Below are 27581 nucleotides of genomic sequence, written 5' to 3' on the forward strand. Positions count from 1 at the left end.
ACCAAGTCATACTTTGTTGCACCTGAGTTTCTTTTCTGTCAATAATGGGAGCCAAAGTCTTCACAAATCTCAAGCTGGAGTCGGATGCATCAACACTTCTGAACTCCAATTTAAGACAGAAAGCTTTTTTTGTTCTGTTTCCTATTTGATGTACTTCTTCAAATAATGAGGAATGGTAGATGTCTGTTCTCTCAAAAGAACCCCTCTAAGCCATGATACAAAACTTTAAAGCAGGCTGGCTCTTTTAAGGCGTTTCTGGGGATCTTTCAGAACAACCTAAAGCAGCGATTTACACTCGGAGTCGATTTGCTTCCCGATAATTAGACCCTAACTTTGCTTTACTGTGGTGCAAGCCCAGGCTTTTTCTTGTTTGCTCTGAATTATTTGCAGCCTGAAGAGGATGAATTGAACAGTATTTTCTTGATATATACCAATGATTAAAGGAACACTTAAACACAAATGTGACGAGGAGAAAAATGTTTTGCCTTATTTCCTAACCTGTAGACCATCTTGTGACCGCTCCAAGTGGAAAGTGATCATGTTTCATGTCCACATTGTGAAAGTTTTGGCGTTAACTGGCTTTGAATGAGGTAAAATTTAATTTTCTAGTGAGTCGAGAAAATTTACAATAAGCAGTGATGAAGAGCCTCAGGGGCTCCTGATGTTTAATTCATCTTCAATAGTGACCTTTTAAGGTTTTATATCCTTCATAATAAAAGTCTCCATTATTAAGAAAAGACAAAGCGATAAGATTTATGGCATCTGCACATCTTAAGTCCATGAAAGCAAGTTTCTTTCAAGCTCATCATGACCTTCATTCACTTAAATGTAAAAGCTGGTAAAAGCTGATCCAGCGTCAGTTCTTTTTTCCTTGCAGGTTACAAACAGTGCAGCCATCATCAATACACGTGCTGCTCATCACTGTTTAAATGACACCTTGCAGCAGCAGCAGCAGCAACACAGACTGCCCATTCCCTAAATCGCTGTAAGGAAGAGGGATTTAGGATTCTTTGCTGTTGATAAAAAAAAATCAAAAAAAAATCGGAGAAAACCCGCAGACTTCTCACTCTCCTTATTTTGAGTTATTTCCCCACTGATTTTTGTCGCTGCGCATTTCCTACTCTACACCGAGGAGAGCCCGTGTTGTTTTCCTTTTTTTTCAATCAATCCGCTGGGTTGTAAGCCCACCCACTTATGAACTGGCTCACTACCTTAGGGGTCTAGCTTGGAAGTGGCGGGGAGGGACTGTGAGAGCTGACAGAAGCTATCTAAAAGTCTACAAATTGTGTCTTTCGGAGGCAGACCGGGGAGCCGCGGAGAACACCAAAAATGAAGGAAAAGAATCTGATTGAGACTGCAAAGATGCAGGGCAACGTCATGGTAAGGTTTGCGTTTTGGCACACATTGCATGACGCCGATTTAATGATTTCGTTTGTGATTGCAATCTCTATGAAGTGTCCCGTTTCCTCCATCCAGACGCGCTGTGACGCACGAAGGGCGCGTAGTAAATTAGCGCATTTCACGTTTGCATTTGGCTCTTGCATCTGTTTTTTATCCCGCTGGGGTGGCTTCAAATACTTCACGCCCTTTTTTTTGATTTCACGTGTCCCCTCCCTGTTTGTGACAACAGGCGACTCCACGGACCCTGCGTGGAGGTGTACCTCAATTAAAAGAGTTTGAAAGTTTGGTCCCGTTTTTTATGGCTCCGATAATGACTGCTGAGTTTTGGCTTTTCCTCTTGAAGCTTCTGAGGGCAGAGGTAACCTTTTGCCCAAGGAGGGTCCCATTAATATTTCACTGCATCTAAAGCTGTGAGGTGCAGGATATATTACCCCGCTGCAGGCTGCTTTGTGGATGTATGTATGTATGAGAGGAGTGAATAGTAAATGTCCTGTGGGACTCTTTTAGATATTAAATACCAGAGTCATGACTTTTAAAGCCTTTTGATTATTCAATTTATTGAATATTATAGTTCAATATGTGTCAATACCTATTTCATGCCTGAAGACCCCTCTGCTGATGTTTCAAATGTAGGAACCACTCTGATCTTCTGACCAACTTTGTTCCTGGGCAGTTCGGTTTGATGTTAATCTTTTGATTTGCCCCATGATCGCTTTATTTATAGCTGGATAAGGCGTGCTCTGCATACTCTCCAGGCCATTTAAGAAGATGTGGGACACAGCTGTGTGTGGACTCAGGCTTTTCTAAATGGTTCCTCTGATGAAGACCATCTCTACACTCCCCCTTGGCCTTGTTTTGTGTGCAGATCTGCGGAGGGTGTTTTTATCTCTTTTTATCCTTGCGTAATGAAAAGTAAACAGCCGTGTTTGTCGAGAGGATTTTGGTCAATTTCCAATTCAGGAAGTGGTTTGTGCCAAGTGAGATATCAAGTGAATAGTTTCATTTCAATTAATTGCACGGCAGTTCCATTTACATTTGAAAAATGTTTTGAATATGGAAACACACAAAGGTCTGAAGCTGTCCCAACAGCGGAGGTGAAGCTGGTGGAACCCCTCGGGCTCTTTATAGTTGGTTACCATTCTTCAGTTTCTTTATTTTCATTTATTTAATGAAGATGTGAACACAGCAGATTCACCCTCAAAGCTCTGATGATTACAGCATGCGAAGTGCTGCCTGCTCTTCATTTTGGGACAGGAAGCTAAGGAAGGACTTGTTGGGTTTATTGAGTTGGCGTTAACAGTAGCCAATAGGACTGAGTGTATAATAGCACATGCCCCTAGTTCTGGTTGAGTCAAAAAACTCTTTTACACGTTTTCCAGAAATTCCAACCTCTAAAATGTAATTCATACATCTACACAACTTTTGTTTTTGGTAACTAGACCAGCAGATTTGTATCTTGTGATCAACATGAGACTGATATGTGTTTAAAGGTCCTTGAGGACTTTTTTGGCTTATGATGAAACAAACTGAAATTTAAATTGATGCCTCCTTACGATCAACAAAAGCAAACAAGACCGTCAGCGATGGGATTGATTATTTCGATTCAGTTATTTTTAATTCCTGACACGTCTTCTTCAGGTTAGGTGTCAGACGAAGCAGTAACCTTCATGCAGCTGAGATAGACTTTGTTTACATTTCCCAAAGCAATTACTTTTAAAATTAAAGGATAGCAAGATTAGATTTTTGTCCAAAAAGCAAAATAAAACAACTACAACTTCTCACACATGTACAGGACAAACTCAGTAAAAGACGCCTTGACCACATGGGGCGCCAAAACACGGAAAACTGTTTCTCACAGGAGCTTTAAAGCATTTGGGACTAGGAGAAATGGCTACTTATTGTGAGGGAGAAGAAGAGATTAATGAGACTTGTGTGCCTTTTTAATGATGGACTTCTATTTGGTTGATTATCGTAGCTTAGCACAAAGTCTGGAAGCAGGAATAAACAGCTACCATGGGTCTTTGAAAGGCAAATAAGTTCTGCTAATAGTACCTCTCAATCAAAGAGAGAGTGGTTCTCAAGTCCCTACACATGACAAAGTGTCACATTCTGGTTTCACAGGCCATTGTGTTCAGAACTATTCTCTTGGCTTGTACTGTATGAAAATATATAATTTTTAGTATTTTTGTTTTTGCACAAATCCAGATTTTCTTGTACACTCGGTAAAGAGGTTAATTTGCATATATTTTGGGCAGAGATGAGAAGACAAACACAGACCCATAATCATTCAAACTGCTCCTTAGAAGACCACAGATGCTTCTGCAAATGGAAACTACATTATGGCTTCTATAAATTCCGCCATGGCGTCATCTCTGAGGGAAGTCTGCTGCCTGACTCTTGACATTTGTTGGTCTATTTTAGCCTCTTAATTGAAAAGTACACAATTACTTTCTAAAAACGGATCCAGGCCTTGTTGTGGCTCTCTAAACTCTTCAACAGAGAGAAGCTCTCATGCATTTCTTTTTTCTTGTGCATATGAATATAGATCGATTCTTTCCGCCGCCTTTTTGATGTGTTTATTTCCTTGTAATCGCTACATTCACAGTTTGATTTATTGACCAGGAGGAATGCAGCAGCTGGAAACATGGAAAGTACATGTGAGCAAAGCAGACAATGTAATTTGGCTTCCCAGTGACAGGTTTATTGCACCAAGTGATTGCTTCCTGCATGATGAGTGTGTACTCATGGGACGGGCGCTAACTGTGGTGAGGCAGCGGGGGAGCCCTCTCACTAACAGGGAGGAATCTGCACAGCGTGATTTCTGACCAACAAATGTAACGGTTGGTCGGACATTGTTGTTGTTGCCCGTCGGGGAATCTGTCTGCGAGTGTGTCAGGTAAAAATGGATGCCAGAAACACCCCGGAGGTGTTGTGCATGTGCAGGAAATTGGAGCTAACCAAGTCTGCTTTGAGATGCCTGAGGGGCTAAAGACAGAAAGATGTAACAGGGTCCGGCTGAAGGTTCAATCTGGATAAGAATGATCTGGATTTGATGAACTGGATTGCCACTTCATCAAATAGGGTTACATACTTTGCACACAAGGGGCGCCAAAATCCATACAAAATGAGAGCTTCCGAAAGTTTATTTTTTTATTAAATATTTTATGTTTGATACTAACACATTTGTTGGGAATGTTTAATAGGAGATATCTGTATTCTTTCGCCTGACCCGTTATGTCTCCAACACCTTTAATGTCATAGAAGAAATTCAGCAACTCAAGAGCAAATATGTTAAAATGTCTTAAGTATCCACATCTTTGTAAAAATGTAGTTTTGTTCAACTTTATTTGAAGATTTTTATATTATCAACCAGTCTGAATCGACCCCCTCTGATTTGAACACAATTATCTGATCTTTTTAGATTTAATATTCCAATCCAACTCAAAATATTTGAACATTAAAAGTGCAGGTTTATTCCACAGTAAAACCAAAATTGGATAACCTGAAAGTTGATGATTTGACCATCTCTTTTTCAATATTTGATCCAGCTTTAGTCCGATCAGATTACTTTTGAACCGTGCCGAGGGATACAGGTCTCACTATTTACTTGCTTTACAGTGTCGTTAAGACTGGATGCGTGATACCTGCAATTTCCTGACAGCGGGACCATCATTATACAGCTCAGACACTCATTCAGCAGCTCTTTCACTCTGTTTGCGTCTAATTGTTTTCTGAAACAGCAAACATCCTCTTCAAGGTCGCAGTTGGCGGTGTTGTTGTACAACTAATGATTTGTTTCTCTGAGCTGAAATACAAAAAACAAAATATATATATATATCAGGAACTGAACAATTTATCGCTCCCCCCAAAAAAAAGAATGATAAGAGGCATTTAAAAGACAAACGGGAAAGAGTCCCGTTGTCATGGTTATTATATTTGAGGCTGTTTTGAGTTCTCAGTTTGGAGTAAACATTGGCTCTCCTCCAACGAGGGCTTCCGACGTCTCATTAACTCCAAAGTCTGTGAGGCTGCATGATAAAAAACATTCAATTTAATTTGACTTCAGAAGTATTAAAAGGTCACTGTTTGGATGTACGCCTCAGAGTTATTTTTATTATCATGCTTTTGAATATTTCAGCAAGAATCTGCAACATGACAGGGCAATGAAGTCGTGTACTGTGGACTACATCATACCAAAACACAGTCACCAAGCTTTAACACTAACGACTCCAAATGGTCTCATAAATAATGCAGAACTAATACTGGATTTTTACGGCCATTAATGATGGGCATATTTATTCAAATCCTAAATGAATTCCCTAAAACCATCATTTTTGTACTTAAGTTTTCTTGTAAAATTTGTTGACCTATGCATCTTTTATAAAACTGCTATTATTTGCTTATATTTTCCTAGCTGTCATTTTTTGCGAAAGGTGTAATAAACCTATTTCCAATTCTGATGTTTTTTTCTTTACTTATTTTGAATTAAGACCCCCACCAGGCAAACATTTTCTCTCATGTTTGATCATGAAATCGGATCATAAGTTGTCCAACAGGTGACTTCCTCTGCCCAATAAAAAAATCTTCTCTGAATCAGCTGTTAGGTATACTAACTTGCCAGCATTAAACTGATGTGACACAACAGATAAACCTCCGATGATGACATCTATTCATGCGTCATAAGTTATTTTCTGATGGGTGAAGTCTGTAAACACTGGTGTTAAACCGAGAAATGGGTGCATCCCTACCACCCGGAATTGCCCCTTTCTACTAATTCCTGGTTCTCCGTTGAATGAGGAACCCTCTTGTTGTGAGGCGACAGTAGGGCTGGGAAATATATCGAGTTTTTAAGATATATCGATATATTTTCAAACAAGATGTAGGGTAAGACAATATCGTTAATATGGATATAGTTCATGTTGCATTAAAATAACGTTACAGAGGTGCCAGGTCACCTTTTTCTCATCTCACTGATGATGACTGACTGTCTGTCTGTCCCTCTTAACCCTGCTCCTCCTCTCTCTCTTTTATTGTATTTAATGAACATTTTTACTTTTTAAATTCACAAACAGGTAGTTTATTTTCCATGTGTTTTCACTGTTAATAAAATACATATCCATATATATATCGAGTATCGCCATTCAGCTAATCAATATCAAGATATGAGTTTTGGTCCATATCGCCCAGCCCTAGGCGACAGCACTAACCCCGTCACAAGCGTGCGACCCTGTTGATGTTTTAAAGCTAACATTATTCCACCAGACAGACAGTGATACGCTTTTGTCATGTTTATTAAAGATCGGTCCAATCTGCTGCCTGTCACTTTTACCTCTGAGTCAGAAGCTAACCAGATGTTGCTTACATACCGAATGAAAGTTACAGTTTTGTTTCTTAAACAGCTGTTTGCCGTCCTCAACAGCTGCATGTGTGTTGCCTTCAGGCTGAGGAGTGCATTTGGATGGAGGGCCACCCTGCATGGTTTGGTGCTCCACTGCACAGTTAATGCCTTTTCAATACTCACATCATGCCTGCAGGCTGACTTGTAGGGGTTATGTCAATAGCCCACTTCACTTGTTCTCATGCCTGTCCATTTCAAACCATGTGAAGAAGAAGAAGAAGAAGAAGAGAAATCCCAGTGCTGTTTGTCCACCTCTGCATGAACGCTGCCTTATTGATCGCCGTGTAAAGCCTGCTGCACTGTGATTTTACACACATCTGGTATCTGTGCACCAGTTACCAGCTGTCTTGTAGGAAGTGAATCAGCATTACACACATGGCTCTTTGACAGCGTTGTTGCTGCATTACGAGGCTTTCGAGGTATCAAACAGCATCAGGGGTTGCAGTGGAGATTATCAGGTGCGGCGAAATTCAATGACATCAACGCCGATGTGTACTGGGGATACAGGCCTGGCCTTGCATTTGACCTCATCAGCAGTCAACTGCTTTGACCTCATCAGTGGTCAATGGAGAAGTGATGACCGGGAAGTAGATGATTCATCCTGCGTCCTTTAGCTCTGTTGTTGATCAGAGAAGTGTTAAGCTCAGTGAAAATCCAGGGTTTGCTCTCCTGTTTGTGTGATAACTCTGGCACTCGGCTTCAGGATTGTTCTCCTGGAGAGGTCTTGTGTTTTTGTCAAAGAGGCCACCATGGGTGAAAAGCTCTTCAACCAAACACTCTCAGCTGTCTCCGGTAGTGTAAAATCCAGAGCTCACCACACCAATCTCTTTTATATTGTATCCCTAGAAAGAAGCAACAACCTGGATTCAAATCTGGCCTGTGGCTTCTTTCTTACATGGCATTCCCAACTCTCTCTCTCTCCCCCTGATTTTCTGACTCTATATGCCCACTGTCCTGTCTCTAAATAAAAGCATAAAAAGCCCCAAAATAGATTTTTCAAAAAAGGAACCCCACAACCGACCAAAGGAGGAACAATCATTGGCATCACACCTCATAAGACCTGCAAAGTCATTAAGCTGTTTAAGCTTCAGATGTTTGCATCTGTTCTAGTCATTGCCCCGGGAACCAGGTAGACGTCCTGAAGACGTGTTCTGAGTGTCCTAGCAACCTGCAGACAGCCTGAGTATGAAGATAGGGCGAAAAATGGCTGACTGCTGGGGAAACGCGTGAAGACAGAAACATTTCAGATTGAATGTGGGGGTCGCTGTGTGATCAAAGGAACATGAATGCTGGACTGTGTGAGTGTGTGTGTTCAAAAGCACAATTGTAACTACGGTAGAGGTGTTTTTAAACAGAACAACTTTTGTGCTTTCTAACTATGAAATCCTAAAAAATATTCAATATTATTATCACTATAATATTTTCATGATTCTAATATTTTTTGTTATTCATTTCTCAGACTCAAAATCACATCCAATCATATTTGAAATGTCATAATGTTTCTTCAGACACACACCCAAAACACAAAAGATGAAAATGTGAAGAGCCCACAGGGCACTGGTGGCCTGGCGGTTGAGTTGCACCCCATGTGGGGGGGACTGTGGTCCTCCGGGCAGGTGGCCCTGGTTCAGGTCTAGCCTGCGGCTCCTTTTCCACATGTCGTTCCGCACTCTCTCTCTCTCTCTCTCTGGTATCTTCTCTGTCCACTGTCCTGTCTAGTAGAAAGCATAGGATCCCAAATGTAAATCTTAAAATGTGAAGAACTTAGATGTTCAAATTTTTAAAAGATGGCAGCTGTGACACTAAGTCCGCCATATTGAAAATGCTGTCTCATAATAACTTTTGGTAAACCTAGGAATAGGCGAAGAGCTGGAGCGGAGGCGGGGCTTAAGCCTCCGGCCAAACAGCTTCAGCATACCTATCTGTCATATCAGCCACGCCCCTTATTATGAATGTCTCTGATCCTTCATAAAATCAAAAAGGATGAGAGAAAAAAAAATCATCCTTCAATAAAAATGCGGCTAAAGATGAGCAATTCACACAAAATGAATTCTTGTACCAGGCTGTAAACATGTTGTCAGCATTGGACATTTTAATATTGGGTGTGTAATAGTACTTCCTGGTATTTTGCAGCCAGCCTTAAGTGGACACTTGAGGAACTGCAGTTGATTTTGCACTTCTGCAATGGCTTCAGTTTTCAGCACTGAAGGTTACTGCTTGGCTACAACATCAAAATAAAGTTATAGGACTACCTAAAGCCACATAATCTGACAAGTTACTGAGAAGCTGAATGTTTGTCCCTGTGAGGAGGTGTTTGGACACCTTCTGGGATATTTATGGACTTGATTGGGGTCAGCTTTTTTTGCAGAATCATAAATGCAGGTGGCTTGGACTGTGCGACTTGAGTCATAGCGACCTTTATGTGGGCCACAGTTTCTGAGCCGTGACAGCTCACAACAGCAGCATTTCATTAAGCTCGCTGGAATCCATCACACTGAGTGTTTCCCCTTTGGCTACGTTTGTTTGTCGAGCAATCGAGCAATCAAGCAACACTGGCAGATAGCAAAATTGATCTGCCTCTGAAGCAATATGAGCCGAAATCTTACCATGAGGGGCGGTTTGTAAAGTTTAATTTAGTCTTACATTAAGTCTAATTGTCCTCTTCCTATTTTCAATGGTCACCTGTTTGTTCATTTATTGTGAGGAGCAGAGAAAAATTTAACAGAAGAACAAAATGACTATAATTGGGCATAGAGTAGAAGTTCAACCGATCAGTTGATCCATGATCCATAGAGAAAAGTTTCAAAAGGCGTGAAAAAATGAATAATACATTTGTGTCAATAGAGCTCAACCTTAACCGCCCACTTTTTCAGCAGCTCTGGTTCTTTAAGTGAATTTCCCCATTCAAATCCTCCATTGACATTTCAGAAAATCCTTATATCAATATTATATATCCTGGAACCAAGCCAACCAGCTACCCGAGTACTTGTGACTGTGAAACCTTTGATTTGGTCCAAATAAACATCTGGAAAATAGAGAAAAAGGCAAATGTACAAGAATGTGGGCATAATTGTTTTCCGCCATGGAGAAAAGTAATTTGTGGGATTTTTACTTCTGGAACCACGCTGTTGAACTCTATAAATACCTGTGCAAAATCTCAGTGACAAGTTGGAGGTTTTTAAGTGGTAATTTTGCCAAATGGAAATCCCCATATTTGCTCTAGACAAATATAAATGACAATCCTTAATAACTAAATAGCTATTGGAACCCAGTAGTACTACCAGTTTTGGCCATGAAGAGTACATCAAAATGAAGTGAATTTATCAGTTTTGGTTTCAAGTTTGGTTCTCAGTCTGACATGATGGTTTCATTTGCTCTCTGCCAGAGAAAACGATGAGTAATTGTAATATTTTGGCATGAAAATCCAGCCTTTCAAGGACGTTGAAGATTCAAATTAACTGCTTTTGGCAATCAAACCCATATAGTGGTAGAAAGTAAACCCAGGGTACCCAGGGTGACTCTGTTCATTGTACTGGTCACAACTGAGATAATTGAATTTTTTAAACCAGTTACAGTGGCATCACGTTGTTCTGTGTTTTGTTTTTACTGCCTCATACGCTCACATAAAATCCTCGAGATATTCCAAAGCCTTTTTTTTTTCCATCCTCGTGCGTACAGTATGCCGTCTCACTCTCTGTTGCTCCCTCTCCCCGGCCCCAAGCAATCAATCACCACTTAGCCATGCTGCACCATGCTGAGTGCTCCGGCAAAATAATGAGTATACAGTAGCTGAATATTTCAAACATGCGGCCAATCCATCCTTGCATTGTTTGCGTCTGGAGATGGAGGACCCGGGCTTGTTAAGGTCTGATTGCTGTGATGTTCGTCTTTTATGAGGGACAATGTAATTTGGCTCTTTCAAGTAGTCGTGCTACTTTCGGTCTTCTCTGTTTTTATGTGAAGTTATTCATCATAGAGAAACTAAGTGTGCTCATGGAACACTAATGAAGCGCACTCAAGAAGTGAATCCAAGCAAAAAGCACTATCACTTATTGATAATACTGTCATGTAGATGGAGAATGACATATTCTGTTGATGCATTATGGACCACACTAGCTTACTACCTTACTACCAGCTAACTTCTTTTTTTTTTTTTTTTAAATTGGATTATATTAATATTTACTTCTAAAATTGGCTACGGTTTCCAAAGGATCCACTACAGTAGAAAATGTAATTATCCTCGTTAAGACAGCCTATAATATTTCCTCTATCCTACTAATTTAGCAGACTTTCGATGGATCATTTTGCTTAAGGCTTAGGTATAATTAAGTGTTTTAATTTAGATGGTAGACTTTGTCCTTGTAAAACATTTGCACATCTGATTTGACACATACGTACATCCATTAGCTTAGAAGCTAATGGTCTTTCAAACTCAACAAAATATGCCAGACTAAGATGGTACAATGTCATTTTTTTTTAATTTTCTTCTGGTCAGAGGCTTAAAACCCGCCTCAGCTCCAGCTCTTAACCTGTCATTATGGTTGACTGAACGTTAGGTTGAGTCAGCAATTCCAGCATTAAAAACCGCCATCGACAGGCTTCCAAAGCCCCCTGCAGTAAAAAGAGTGCGTGACACCACTATTAACACACAATTATACTAACGATTGTAGCTCAATACTTGTTGCATACACTTTATTGTCTGGCTGCTAACAAGCAGATACTTGGGCAACATCATGTCTGACCCGGCATTTTTGGATTTTCGACCAAGGAATACACCAAAATATTGAGTTCAACTTGAGGACAAATGAAGACTTCTCTACTTGCATTTAAAAGAAAGGACCACTTTGAAATATGTACTTGTTGGATTATTGAAAAATGCCAGAGATTTGAGTCATCCACAAAGCTTTGTTTACAGCATTCACTTGTCTTTGCTGTCAGAAAAACAGCAAAGAAGAGTGTTGTGAATGCTGTAAACAATGCAAATGTGTCCTTCTCACACATTGCTGTTTTTTTGGGTTGTACTTGAACGCTCCTACATCCCGGTGCAAGTTTTCCTCCTTACAGCTATATTACTTTATAACCTTGACCAAAAAAAAAATAAAGGTGAGAAACATTTAGTGTGATGGATTACCCATCTCAAACACATTTAAACTCTGCAAGTTGATTTTCTTTCCCTGCACGGAAATTAATGGAAACTGCCTGCAAGGAAGGAAATTAATCTAAATGCATATGTTGTAGTTTGGAAATTGGACGGATTTAACTGGGTATTCAGTTTGTAGTTAATGGTCTAAAACATCAGTATTGTTCTTTAAGCTTAACAACAATTGTGATTTAGATTGTGGAAAAGGTGCTTTAACTAAAAATCAGGAGGCTTTAGTTTATCACATATTGCTCTCCGGCTGAGAGCTGGGTCTGGTTCTGTTTCTGGCAGTGATCTGGACAAGCAGACTACACATAATAAATGGGCAAGACTGAAATGAGAGGCTAAATTGGTGGTCTGTTATCAGAGAAGTGCGCTCACAGTATGTATGAGTATATTTCATGTCCTAAATGTCCGGCCTCTGCATCTTTGAAGGCCGGCTGAGACCACAGGAGTTTAAAAATCCAAATTGATTTAAAAATGGTGTTGATTCACTCAGCTACAGAGAGACTCCACAGATATTCTATTCTCTGATCTGAAAAATGTGCAAATAAAGATACGAAATCCTGTTTATTTTTTTTGGACACTGACTGTAACATGCTGTAGCAATACTTCAATTCGGACCAGGTAAGTAAACTAGATACAAAATTATATGTTACTTTTTAGGTCATAGTGATTGCCAGAGTGAACATGTAACATGTGATCTTATAACATCTCAAGTCTAGATTACAAAACGTCCTGGGACACATTTTACATGGATTGTCTATGCCTCAAAGAGAATGTCGGTTTTAGCGTTTTAGCTAACGCAGGCCCAAGAAGCACGTTTTCCCAAGTGATGTTACTTGGAAACCCTCAGTGGCTCAGTCTGCTTCTCTCTCACTGGCTGTTTGGTTTTATGGGGACACCAGTGTATGAGCTTCTCTGGACGTTTCAGTTCCGATCTGCTAACCCCTCACATTACAAAATAATCTTGGCCCAACCTTGGTCTAAAACCACATTCCTCCTGTGACTGTCATGGAGGATAAATCAGGTATAAGTCATTGCATTTCTGTATTATCTGCACCTTCAGTGAGCGGGGAGGGTTTCAACATTCTGTTAGCAAAAAGATAAAAGGCCCTTTCTCCTCATGAAGGCATGTTTCCTCCTCATGCAGACAAACTCAGTGTTTGCGTTCGGCATTAACGATGATTTCCCCCAGTTTCCCTCGTTAGGACTCTGACATGATAAGCTGGTTTCCACCACTTACTCGTGGCATTGAATGTAATTGCATTTCACAGACAGACTGTGTGCGCGCAGAATGAGCAAGCTAGAGTCTTGGTGAATCAATTTGTCTGAAATCGCTACATCACTGCGGTTATTATTATCTTTGCAAGTGTATTTATGCATGTACCGGGTATTATTTGTATACCTAGATAAACTGTAGAAAAGATTTGTAGTATGGACAGAGATTTAAAAGGTTTGATTGTAATACAGGAATAGTCGGTGTGACAAGGTAAACACGAGGAGAACGGAGGTGAAAAATAGCAAGAGGCAAACAAGTGCTACACAGTGACAGACAGAGAGGCAGATGGAGGGAGGATAAAAAGGTGCAATGCCAATTTTCTGACTTTCAAATTGGACCACACAGTCCAACATGATGAGGGAGTTTGGAAACCTATTAAAAACGAAAGCTAAGAAAAACAATTGGGCCCGAAAATCAGCCAAGATTAGCCGCATTCTGTTTCGACCGGGCCGGTACACATCTTTCTCACTCTGACTGAGAATCAAAAGGCAGCAGAGTCGACCGAGCTCGCTCACAGAGGGGACAAAAAAAAAGAGCCGAGATGAAAAATCATCCTGTCGTGAATTTGCATTTGGAAATCCTCCAGCTGGAATGTGTTTGGGGTTTCCACTTGGTATTACCCTTCAACTGACTTTCAGGTTGTCGGTGTTTTCAGATTTCAATCAGATTACACTTTTCAATCAAACTTTCATTATTGATCTCAGGACAAATAATTGAAATCTGTCAAAACACCATCCAATCACACGTATATTGAGCTCAAAATGACAGTGTGGAGAAAAGCCAAACATGGACACACATAAAAGAAGCAGAAATAAAGCTCCCAATATTTGGTAATTTCTTGTTTTTAATTACCAACCATTAAAAGCACACTCCTGCATATTGTCTCGATTGCACAATGTTTCTGTACCAAAATGACACCATTGTTAATTATTTTCTCTGCAATCATCAGCTTATTTCAAAACAATGAGATCTACCTTAAAATAAAATGCAAACATGTGGCACATTTTTTAAATACCAGTGGTTGAATTTTGCAGTTCAAACAGCTCCAAAGCTTCTTCTTCAAAGTGGGGGTTGTGTTCTGAGCTTCTCCTGCTGTAGAAGCTTTACGATCTGGACCATTGTCTCTTTGCCTTTTGCCATCTTTGATTAATCTGTGCTATTTGATTCCTTGCAGAGGAAGTTGGGGGGAAACTGCCGGCTAGAATTCTGGGTAATGATGTACAACTCACTCTTACAGGCTTCTTAGCTTTCTCTCTCTGGTCTCCGTGCAGCGTTGAAGGGAGGGAGGGCTTTGTTCATGGCCATGCACGGGGAATTCAATTAGCCTTTTTTTTTTCTTTCTTTCTTCCTCGCTCTCTTGTCTTGTCCGTCTTGAACGTAAGCAGCTTCTGTTACAGGCGTGACATCAGACAGATGCCCGGCCTCGCTGCTGTTCTACTCCCTGTCGTGCAGCTGAGGTGCTAAAGGCGGTTCTCCTGTTAGAGTGGCTTTCTAATGAGATCATTAAAGCTAGCCAGACAGAAAATGAAAAAGCACCTGTTGAAGGGGGGGAATGTTGTGTATTCCCTAAACATTAGAGGAACATTACCTCACAGTGCATTGAGAGAACGCTCTGCTCTGCTAAATTACCCTTTATGCATCCTCTCCTTGTGCAGCTCATACATTATTAATTATGATATGGGTGTCGGGGATTCATTTGAATTAATTGGGAGGCCTCTTGAATGCCTCACGGTGTGCCACTTTCTCCACACATTAGATGTAACACTGAGAGGCACAATCACACCGTGCACGTTTGAAGCAACCTCTGGAGAGTTGTATTTTTCTTTTATAAATTGAAACACAAAAAGGTTCAACCCGCCTTTCCGAGCAGGCTGCTCATTAAGGCAGAGAAACGCAGGTTTGATGGGTAAACACGGGCAAACATTTAGCATCTGATGGTGCAGCAGTTACCTGCGCTTGCAACAGGCTGAAGCGATGAAAAGGAAGTCGGGAGGGAGAGTCAGGATGAGGTGAAATGTGTCCTCATTGAAGTCGGATACATTTCTTTTGAGATTTATTATGACTCCCTCCTGCTGCCAGAGTGTGTAAGTGTGCAGGGTTGAGGCTGAGGTTATCAAAACTGAAGCACATAATGCTGCTGCAGTCAGTCTGTAGAAGTTTACAGTTCCAAGGACTGATTTATTCACTGTGCAGATCCTTTAAAAAATGGAGAACAAAGAACAGATTTATTGTTTTACTTGATCCTGTTAAAACAAATGTGAATTGAAAATAAAGATATCTGGACCCCTTCAATATTTTGCAACACAAAGCTTCAGCTTTTGGTCTATCAGCTATCAGTCACGTGATGAGTGTGTAGGGCTGGAGGGTGGTGAGAGGTTAGGAAAGTAGGGGGCGGGGCCACCTTTGTAAACATTATATAACTGCAGCATGGGCTTTTTAATATTCCATCTCTTCAAAACGACACCTTTACATCACCTGATATCTGAAGGGTATCAGAGATATTAAGATGAACTGTGAGTTTTAGGGCACTTGTAGACTCTAATACAGCAACACGGGACACTGTTTGAATCTCTAAACGCAGAAAAGTCCTTGCCTGTGTTGCGGTTTAAAGAGTAACCATGAGTAGCCGATTGTGTCTGTGGTTATCGGATGTTTATGTGTCCTAACAAATTCCTCTTTGTTTGTCTTTTCATTTGACACATATCTTATGAGAATTTTTAAACGAAGAAGCATTTGTTCAGACTCTTTTGTCTGAAAGTCATCATAACATTCTCTTTAAACCGTAACACCAGAACGTCACTTCATCGTGACTGTGCCGGCCTGAATCGCTCTGCATATGAATGTCCTCTGGTTGTGAAAGCGCTGCCTTTTTGAACTACGACTTTTACAATAAATCGATCTGCACGGCCTGCTGCGTGCTTAGCCATATCCCGCTGCTGCTGCACTCCCGCGGTCGCGACACACCCCGACATGCACAGGGATGCGAAGGCCCTTCATCACCGCTTGCGGTTTTAATTTGTTATTGTTTTGATTGAGAGCTCCTGTGGCAGCAGAATTTACAAATCTAAAACATTAAAACACTAAATGATGAATATTTTCTGAGATTATCAAGTAGGATTAGCCTTTAGCTGTCACAGGGACATTGTATTTCCTTCAAACAACTTTCAAGTAATTATCTTGAACCAACTTTGTAATTTATTTTGATTAATTTATTTTCTATGTAAGTTGTCATTTTTGCTTATTTGCGTTTGTTGTCATCACTTGTAAGCATGTTCAAAAAGAGAAAAAGACAGAATCCCAACTCCTTTTCCTCTTTAGGTTTGATCAATTTAAACAGGTTCATGTTTCCCAAGGGATGCAAAATAAAGCCTCTTCATCATCAGGCCAACACACCTGCAGACAGCTTTTATCAAGATCATCACAGCCGCCATTTTGTGTCTGTTCTGTGGGAGAGTTTCCGGGGAGCAGATGGGAGTGAACTTTAAGCTCAGCGAGGGGGGCCGAGCGGCTGCGTCCAGCTGACAGTGGGGATGGCCTGCCTGATGTTTGATTAAGAGGCACGCTGACCTTTCAGAGGCTCCAGGGGGCGCTGAGACACGCGCTCGCCTGACAGCCGCCGAGTCAGAGCCGCATCATTATGGCCCAAATCTATCAATCTGCACCGGCGATTTTTCTCACTGTAAACAGAAATGTCACATGTTTGTGGAAGAGAAGTGCGCACTGAGAAAGATGTCTTTGAAAGAGGAAGTGTCCAAAGGTAAATGTAGATTAAAGGAGGTGCATTAGGGTGTAAAACAAAACAAGCACTATACTGTTTCCCCCTTTTTTTTTTCTCTTGCAGTTACTGAATTTTTTCTCTAAAACACAGATCAGTCAACAGCCAGACGCACAAATTGCTCTCCTACCATCTTTGATAAACACAAGCAGAGCACTGATGCCTCTTACCTCCGATTATAACTGATGGCCAGGAGGAAGCCGAGGCGAGTCAATACGCTGTGATGAATTGGACCTGTAAAGTGGCATTGGGTGTGCGCCTCTACTGTTCATGACAAATTGGCCGTGTCAGACTGCAGGTATTTCCTTTACAATCAATACAGACTGACAAAAAAACGCTGCTGAGGCCAGCTCCGCTTTATAATCACAGAGACGGAGACGGACCGGGGGACAGATTAAAGTCACAGATGCTTTTATTCTCATGATAAAAGCAGGACCAGAGCTCGGCAGAGTTGCTTAAGAGCATTATCAAAATGCAGTTATTTCCTTAAGTCAAAACAGACTCGACTGGAAACAGCATCCGGGGTGGGTGTGGTTGGAAATCTTTTCTTTTGGATCTAAAAAAACACACCCATCATGTATCAAGGACGTCTGGAGTCAACATTTACAACACTGTGAAATCAAGGTTTTATAAGTGCTGTTAAGTTCCTCTTTAAAGATGCTTCAATGAGCTACTGTAAATCTCCCTACTTGTTCTTTTTTTGGTGCGTATTAACAGTCCCGTGCATGAATGAATCACACACAGTTGAACCACGAGGATCATACTGTACTGTACTGGGGTGGATACCTGCCAGTGAGCATCTGCCCTATCAGTGGGGACTGAGCAAATGAGCCCAGGAAGCTTCTGTAATCTGTTAACTCAGCTTCACTGAGCTCCTGTATGAGAGACTCTGCAGCACAGTGTGTGTGTGTGTGTGGTGGACGTGTGTTTATAATATACACACAGACAGTAGACTGCTGTAGCTGAGCACAATGGTGATATGTCAACTGTTGTGTGTGTGTGTGTGCGTAGCAACCAAGCGGCAACCTCCGGTGTTGAAAAATGAAGCCAATGCGGAAGTGCAAAATCCTGCAGTTCGTCATGTGTCTGCTTGAGGGCTGGCTGCAAGAGTCTCAGATGTTACATAAACACCAGAGCTAAAAAAAAGCCGCTTTTACAGCAGAAATTAACATTTTACATTCTGGTACAAAAAACCAAGTAGGTCTGATAAGTTATTTTCATCATGGGCACACACTGAACGAGGGTCGGGGGTATAGTTTTATAAAACAGCTCCGTTTTGATTTTATGAACAATACGTGTTATTCATAGTTTGGCGCGTAGCTGCATGATTGACGGGTGGGCTCGTCAAGAGGCTTAAAACCCGCCTCAGCTCCAGTCGTTAGGTTGACTTAAAGTGCAGTGGTGGACTTGTTGTGGACTTGGGACAGTGCGTGTCGGCTAAGCACAAAGCTTTTTATTGACTTTCATGAGGTACACTTTATTTCTAAGGTGTCATGGCTCATTAAATATGATTTTAATACTGGAGGCGTGAAGCAGGTGAGATTTGGGAGATGTGGTGACTTCAGCTCACCCCCTTTTTGTTCTGAAACCTTCAAAGTAAAAATCCCTCTCTGGATGAAGAAGCATGCGGTAGCTCTTCTATTTCTCAGCCGAGGCAGGATAAAAGAGGTGTAAGATTTTCAACATGTTTCTTGGTGCAGTGATGTATAAAAAAAAAAAAAAAAAGTTTGACTCGTTACAGTGTGATGTCTTAAACCAAACGGTCCTCAGCCTCAGCGGTGGGTTTATCTCGACATGTGGAACTCATTTATCTTTTGACACGTGCTCCCCTGCAGGAGCAAACCTCCCCCGAAGAGGGTTTTTTTTTTTTCCCTGAAAATGAGTCCACTACAGTTTCAAGCCCGTTTAATATGAAGACGAGTCCTTCATCTCCAAAGCCTTGGCCAGGAGGGGCGATACATTACTGTGAGGCCTAATCAGGTTTGCTGTGGCTCATTGGTCCTCTGCGGGCTGAAGCACACTCTGGCTCCACTATTTTCCGAAGGCAAATTGGTCGCGGGGATGATGTCCCCCTAATGATTGTTTCTAATGTAAAGCTAATGTACTGGTGATCAAAGCTCGCCTCTGGAATTTAAGAAATAGTGTGTGTGTCTGTCTGTGTCTGCGTGTGTGTGTGTGTGTGTGTGTGTGTGAGGATGAGAGAAGAGGGAAATAATTGCCTCTCAAAAAGTTTACCAGAAGTAATAAGGAGGAAAAGTTAAAAAGGCGTAGATGGGTGGATTATTAGCTGTGCTGGTGACAGTGGATGTATATCGGGGGGGAAATAGCCATTAATGCTGGAGACATTTTTAATACCAGTTAGTGGTGGAAAAGCTCCAACTTAAAAACGAACCACATTAGATGAGAAATATAATTAAATATCTGCCGAGTCTGAAATCTGCTTCTTTAGCTCCAGACTTAGCTTTCATGTTAATCAGCTACTCATCGTTATGTGTCTCCATGGATACGCATGGTCCGCACAATACGATTTTTCAAGTGTTGGTGTTGAAAAATAAGTACAAAGTGATTTGCTGGGGTTGCCTTGGAAAGTCAGCTTGCATCCTAATTGGCTATCGTTTGGTTTGTATGTGAAGATCCACAGAGTCCTCGATGATCCTTGATGGACAGATTTGGCCACAACATTCTTACAGGCATAGCTAGGGGAGTTAAATCACTCCTAACACTCCTCACACCACAGGAAAAATATGGCAAGATGATCTTTAGAACAATCACAAAATCTGAACTTTGCTTAGTGTTTTCACCAGGAGGGGATCAAAAAAGCTGCTTTCGACTAATTTACATTATTGATCAGTCCTACAAGCTAAATATTACTAAGTAAAATACTTCCATACACACAAACTCAACAGAACGCCATTTGAGCAAAATGTATTTATTCTAGATGTTTTTTCCCAGAATACCATGCAAATTGAGTCTTTCACATGTCTGTAATTTTTAACAGTACTTGTCGAAATGTTTTCTTGATTATGATTGAATGCACCCCCCCCCCCCCCACCCCCCCAACACCACCATCTTTTAATCCACTCCTATGCTGTGAAATGAAACATTTAAACTTATAAGCAAGGTGATTTTTCTAACTGAATATTTGTTGTTGTTGCAGAAGTTGTGCCTAATTGGAACTTATTTACCAAGAAACTGTTGGCTTGGGGATTTATTTTTTGCAAAGCATCTGTCAGTGTAAGAAGTGACGTTTTACAACAAAATCTTCACTTTCGTACACAGCTCACTAATTGGCCTCCAATCTAAACGGCAACATAATTACAGAAGCAGTTTTTATTTCCATGTACTTTCACTGTGACTAAGGTGCTCATTGAAATTCTCTGCCTGGGGAGATGGATTTTGGAGGCTGTGTTGCTTCATGCTGAAATTGAGCAAAATGTGTTCACTGAAAAGGATTTTTTCTTTCTCGCAGTAGAGAAATCCACAGTGTCCTCTGGGAAATATATCAACATTGAACCATGGGCGTCCATGCTCAGCCTTGGTTCGGCTCTGCTGTGGAATCCAGACGGAGATAATGGCGTCTAGACAAATATGTCGTTGACATTTTGCATAGAAAGGAATACAAATGAATATGTCCGCTGTGTGAAGGTGCTGTTTGTACGAGGAGGTTGTTTGACTGTGCCACCTCTCAGTTATCATTACGGGAAGGTGCTGTTCGCTCATATTGCATTTATATTCTGGAGATAATGTGAGACCTGGTGTGAAGGATGGTGTGCAAACTCTGATATTTCTGCTGCATGTTTATTCACTTCCATTCAAACGCCAGAAGGCTGCAGGTTCCAACTTTTGACCTCTGCCATAGAAATGAGTTTTCGTTATTTCTTGCATATTGAGATGTCATTTGTTGGAGTATTTTCATTTCTTTACATTACTGGAACCCATACAATCTAAACTAAAAGGTTATATTAGTGAAGAGACCTTAGTCGTATTGAGATTTTACTTCAGATTTGCTAAAGAAAAGTGAAAGAATATGTCTTTAGATGCTTAAAAATATGTATAAAGACAGTATAAGGACATGAAGCAAAACCTCAGTGAACCAGTTAAAAACTTTGAAAATGTTCCATCAAACATTTCGTAGTGCACTTTTACCAAGAGGAAATCTCCAGTGTGGAAAAATGAAGCCAGTGCAGAAGTTAAAAATCCTGCAGTTTGTTAAGTGTCCTCTTGAGGCTGTCTCATAGAGTCACTTAAGTCACACACACACCACATTCAAAAAATCAGTTTTTACAGCAGAAATGAACATGTTTACAGCCTGGTATAAAAAATCTGATTCATAAATCCATATTGCACACATCCATCTTACCTGTTATCCATAGTAAGGCGTGTAGCCGACCTGATTGACAGGAGGGCGCGATGTATCAGTTCGTAAAGAGGCTTAAACGCCGTCTCAGCTCCAGCTCTCAAGTCTGTAGTTAGGTTGACTAAATGTTAGGCTGAGACAGCTGCTGCTGATGAGCCTCCAAAGCCCCCCGTGAGTAACAGACGGGCGACGCCACTCAGGCTTGGTCCGTTGATATTTACGGTCTATGGGGCGGCTGTGGCTCAGTTGCTAGAGTTGTCGCCTCTCAACTGGAAGGTCGAGGGCTCGATCCCCAGCTGGGCAACATGTCCGATGTGTCCTTGGGCAAGACACTTAACCCCGAATTGCTCCCGCTGCTTCGGAGGCGGTGTATGAATGGGGTTAATTACTTCTGATGGATGATACTACATAGCGATCACTACCTTCAGGGTGTGAATGGGCGGGTGTGACATGCAGTGTAAAAGCGCTTTGAGTAGTCGGAAGACTAGAAAAGCGCTATATAAGCTCAAATCCATTTACCATTTATGGTTTTAACCCATCCAGGCCTCTGCGGACTGATTCACTCCTTAACGTTAAGATTTGGTACTGATTCAAATCGGTTTATCTTTGCACCACTACCTGTGATCCTACAGCTTGATGTGAAAGCAGCCCAATGAAGGCACTCCCTATTGGTGTCACTGTAGATGAATTCAGGATGATGTTAAAAAATACTAAACAAAAAACGCCTCAGTCATCGGTTCCTGTAGGAGGTGGAGAGGTGGAAAAGTTAAAGAAAGATTGCATCTAAGCAGTAGAGATCGATTAAAAAAAGGCAGCATACGATGTGCTCTACGCATCAGCAAATGTTTGCCTTGTTTCTTACAGCTTACAGCGTGCATGACTTTAGCCTTTACAAAACACTGCAGCTGTAAAAGCTGTCATGTAAACCTCCAGAGAGGGAAAGACAGAGATTTCAAACTGTCAGCTTTATCTCCTGCATAATCACTGCACAAATAATAAAAGATAAGGCGAGAGCACCGACGGGGCTTCGCGTCTACAACTGAAACTCTGTGAAGGGGAAACCACAGTAACCTCTACAGGGACAAACTTTGCGAGCGCTTCACAAACAAAACCCAAATAAGCATAAGTCTTTATGGCCTGCTGGAGCCACAAATAGCTTGTCAGAAGTGTGAGCAGAGCAGTTGCCCTTTATTGCTTTTGCCCGGTGTTATGGTGCCTTTGAGCCTCCACAATAAACGAGGAGCTGCTTGCTAACTCCGACCACGTTTACCTTCGGGGGGCCCCCGTGTGACTGAAATGGCCCTTTCATCTTGGAGGGATATGTCTGTCTCAATATCCCCACAGTGCTCATGGCTCTGTGCACACAGAGGAGGAGGACAGATAGAGGGATGGGCTACTGCTCTGTCCACCACAGCGTAGCAGGCGTTTGTGTACCCTCTCTATCCCACCCTCTTCTAATCTCAGGGGGGAGACTTGGGAGAATGCAATCAGCACAGGAAAGGGGAGAATCCAGACCGGGCCTACAAGGGGGGGAAACAAGGGGACGGTTGACTGGCAGCGCCTCCGAGCCTCCTCCTCCTCCTCCCTCTTCCTCTTCCTCTTGTACCTGTCAGCCGTGTCGTGGTTGAGTTCTCCAAGGTTCGCGGGTGCGCTGCGCTCGCTGCTCACACAATATCTCTTTATCTTTTCGCCCCAGCGAACCTCAAGATCAAACTCACAAAGGCGGAACAGCATTTGTTATGCTATGCCAACGTTTTTCTGTAGTCTCAGAGGCCTCGGCTCTGAAGTTTTGACATTGTTTAACTTGCAGCCAATTTTCGAAAACACACCTAATCAGTTAAGAGAGGAGCGGGTACAATTTTTTAAAGGGAAAGTACACCTGAAAACACACAAAAAAAAAATAGTAATAGTGAGTGTGGAGCACTTTTAGAGGGTTACTAGTGCATCCAAAACATTAAAGAGTTCACACATTTCAGAGATTAGAAGGAAATTAGTTATTTTAGTTGATATGTACGATCTTTCAATGGATCAAAATTCATTAAAAATGTAAGTTGCAAGATGCCCAATATTTTGATCCATATTATCCTCAGCTAGAAAAGCCGTCTTACTCTTACATTTCACAAACACATTGTGAATGTGCCATTTGTTATTCATACAGGCAGGAAACATAAGTAGCAGAATAAGATGAGACTGGTTGAGGGAAAGTGGAACAAAACAGGAAAATAAACACCTTATTACTCTTGGTGTTAGAGGTGTCTCAGGTATCTTATTTTTCATTTGCAGGATGTGTAGCTCTCAGTGCAGGATGAATTAGTATTGCGCTGCTGTTGGCCGAAGATGCCCTGAAAGGTTTCACGGGTTTTATGATATAAGGTCGTGGTCACAGGGTGACAGAAGCAAAATTAAATTATAGCTTCAGGCAGCAATACGGTGACCAGGCTCAGGTCTGGACTTTAAGAAAGGGGAGTAGAGAAAGGTTTTTTTTTTTTTTTTTTTTTCTGTAGGAGAATAAATCTGAAACTTTGCAGATTGTAAAGAATCTAAAGGAATTTTGAAGGCGAAGAAACAGCCATTGGGTTTGTCCAGAATATGGTCACATTATTTGATGTGAGCTTCTATAATAATTCTGCAGAAGAAGCTTGGTGCATTTTCTGTTATTTTCCTGTACACCTTCCCAAAAAATAATAATTTAATTGAACTCTGCATTAAAAATTTGTGGTTTATAATGCTTACACATGATGGTGTTGGAAATGTTTCTGTTGAGTTTATTCATTGCAATGTATGGCTTTCTTTGCAAATTTAGCAGCAGCTTGGTTAAAATGAAATAAAGTAAAAATCTAAACGTCAAATTAAGTCTACAAAAAATGATAATAAAAAAAACACGTCCATCAAACAGATTTTGTTTACAAAAAATAATTTTGTTAAGGAGAAATCAAGTGAGAAAAAAATAAAGATGTTACATTTATGTTTTTTTTTGTTCACTTTGTTTTTTTTTGTTCACTTTTTTAAAGTATTATTATAAAACACTGCTTAAAACCATAATATGTGCTCTAACGTTATGCTTTTAAGGGCTGTTTTAGTTCATGAGGAGATGATGTTAGTGTTAAAAAACAAGAACAAGACAGAAAGAAAGAAAATATGAGATAATGGCTTTTTAAAATAAAGATGTAAGACACAAACAGCCATGTCTGCAGAGAGAATAACTGTCAGTGTATAACAGTAAATGTTGTTAAGTTAATGTCAGCTGAAAGTGACCTTATGAACTCCTGCTGACGTCTTCCACTCAAGAAGAAACTTGTCTTTTTCTTGTTTTTAATCCTCTTCATATTTGGATGAAATCCATTTATCTGTCCGGCGTGCGGCTGTTCTGAGAGCAGATGCAGGAAACCACATCAGCACGTCGTGTCTGACATTGCTGTGGGTAAATTACATTTCCCCCTCCTGCTCCTGCTGTCATTTACCTTGAGTCCCTGTATGAGCAGCTTTACATTATTAAACTTGTGCACATGCTCCGACATCTGTCACCATATTGGCCTCTCCTGCCTGTACTTCCCGATTGGCTGAGGCTGTCATGAATCATTGGTTGCTGAATTGACCTGGTGTTCGGATCAATGGTCAAAGCGGAGAGTGCTTCTGACCTTGGACTCATCCCTCCCTTTCAAAGTCCATCGAGGCTGTAAAGAGGCGATATTAAATTCCAAAACTAATAGGGGAGTATTTATGAGTGCTGTAAAGTCCTCGACCTGAAGCGTTTACTCCCTGCCCACCCTCGTCCCTCTTCAGCATGGCATGAAATTAACGATATGCCTGTGAAGTGGGTTTTTTCGCTGCCCAATTTCACTTCTGACAAGCGGAGGCTAATGGGCGAGGTGCATCAGATTAATGTCTCAGCGTTTTTTGGTTAAAAACACCCCCTCCTCGGCTGAGTGAGCAGTTGACTTGTTTGTTGGTGTCAGTGAATCACTTTGCCCTTTCACGTCAAGCACAAGTCAGCTTTAAAGGCAATTAGTCAAAAGGAGCGTCGTCCGTCATCCACTCTGTACAAGACAGATTGTTTGGTTGAGTGCAGTATTGAGTTTAGTTAATCTCTCTTGGCAGACCTCTCATTAAATGAATAGTTTGTCACTGCTGAGCTTTATGTTGTTTAACAGGAGATTAATTTGACACCAAAGGTTTACTTTGACAAAGTGAAGCTGATGGGAGAAGATTATTCTCACCTTTCAGGAATCAGAAAGGATTCTACACCTCAGTTGTTGGCGTATATGGTATCTTATAATTATATTGTAATTTGATAACTTGGAGTGTAGAATGTATCCTTTGGGAATTTACCAATAATTCACAAGATGTTGAAACATCTTTCTCCAAAACTAAAATTCTTACCACATGGTCGTGCCAGAGAGTGTCAGAAGATTGCCAAAGTCTTTAGGGCTGATCCTCTGAGGACAATAAATGGATGTACCGAATGTTATCACAATCAATTCAGCCATTGTTGACATACTCCCATCTTGACCAAACTGGTGGACCAAAGAACTGAAAGTGCCTTTACCAAAGCCATGTGTATTTTCCTTGTGAAAAACCCCTCAAATTATATACTGTATATCGATCATGTAGAGTTTTCCAGGTCTGCATGGCAATGCAACATAGAAATGGTTAATTTCAACACTCCTATATATTTTGAATTTAATGTTGTTCAGTTTTACTTGTAGTTCAAGGAGATCGCAGCACATAATAAGCATTTTTTTGTTCAGTATCCATATTTCTTTTAATTTGAATACAGCAAGAACCACAGTGCTTGTTTTTATTGGGAGAAATGAACAGTACATTTCTGTACATTGTCTAACAAACCCAGCAAAGGACCTTTAGACATGCATTAATGGAGAGATGTCAGAGTGAGGCTGCTACACACTGCTATGCAGGGAGTGCAGAGGAGCTGTTGGGGGTTTGGTTCCTTGTTCAAGGGCACTCAGCCCTTGAACCTCTTCAGCTACCAGACCAACTTCCATATTTGGTCCACACCAGGACTTGACCCAGCGACTACTCTGGTTCCTGACCCAAGTTCCTACTGACTGAGCTGCTGCCCGGTTTTATTTATTTCTTTATTTCTTTATTTTGACAGGGACAGTGTACAGCCAATTAGCTGTACCAGAGTTAGCTATAAGCTAATTTACATCTGTAGTCCCTGGGCAGGAGACAGAGACAACACTTTTTTTTTTAAGTTGAAAACTGTTAAACAACAATATTCTAAGTTTTACAGTTTCACAAAATTGAAGGACAAATTATTTCTTGCTCCATTTAAATCTTGAATCTGTACTACACAGAACATGTGTCTGCTTTTATGCTACTGATCACCAGTCATGATTGATTTAAGTACTTCATGACACTGGAGCGCTTCTTCTAATGTCCTGCACAGCTGAAAATGTAGGCTGAGCTCCAGCTCATATTGTCATGTTTGCATGTGTTTTGGGAGTTTCGTGTCTTTCTGAAGTGTCAGTCATTGTCCTCCATGTATTAAAAATTAGATTTTTTTCCTTGAGCGTTCCACATCGTCTTGTCTTTAGAGTGTTTTTTTCTGACTCTGCTCTAAACCGCCTTCATAGTAATTGAGATGAGCCACAAGAGAGAGGAAGAACTTGGAGCCAAGTCAAAACTTTCATCTTTTATTCACAAGCCGTTGCATTAATGCCATTACACACTTCCTTTGTCTCCTCAAATCCTCCCCAAAGATCCCTCCATGCTGTACTGTATCTCTGCATATGGACTCCGCGTTTTATTCTGATAGTTCTATTAATAACAATTCCAATAATATATAACAGCAGCAGCTCTCTTAGACACATGGTTTTATTATGAGCAATGGGGCAATTTGGCATGGAAGCATGTGGGTGCTCAAAGAAGACCATCACTTATCTAAATAGCACAGAGTCGTACACTGAATGTCAAGTTATTAACTTTGACTGTAATACAAATTCAATTCAGAGCCAGATTAAATTAGTAAAATGCTCAACTGCTTGCTAATCAAAAAAATGGAAAGCTATTCTGAAATGGATTTGTATTACATCATGGTTATTTGTCATTTTGAGTCATATGTTTTGCTTCATTTTTTTTTAACCAAATGATGCTCGGATTAGATTTTCCAGTTTGGATATTTTGCCTTATCCAAAGCGTCACAATGACTAAATGCTAATGTATTTCCTCACTACATCTTACCCTTGTTGCACTGATTCAAAATCT

The 27581-nt window shown here is 40.9% G+C and overlaps 1 protein-coding gene across 2 annotated transcripts in view; it reads left to right on the forward strand.

Annotated features, from left to right (window-relative positions):
- Positions 1-27581, forward strand: part of dpp6a (dipeptidyl-peptidase 6a) — a 208477-nt gene that overhangs the window by 22853 nt on the left and 158043 nt on the right. The window contains exon 1 of one of the 2 annotated variants that reach the window (XM_061065078.1): positions 1191-1380. The exons of the other annotated variant lie outside the window; for it this stretch is intronic. Within the exon in view, the coding sequence (XP_060921061.1) occupies positions 1330-1380 (51 nt within the window). The 5' untranslated portion in view covers positions 1191-1329. Of the gene's footprint in view, positions 1-1190; positions 1381-27581 lie in introns of those variants that run through there. 2 annotated transcript variants of the gene reach the window in all.

Source organism: Labrus mixtus, chromosome 19, assembly GCF_963584025.1.
Source record: "Labrus mixtus chromosome 19, fLabMix1.1, whole genome shotgun sequence".
In the NCBI taxonomy this organism is placed as follows: domain Eukaryota; kingdom Metazoa; phylum Chordata; class Actinopteri; order Labriformes; family Labridae; genus Labrus; species Labrus mixtus.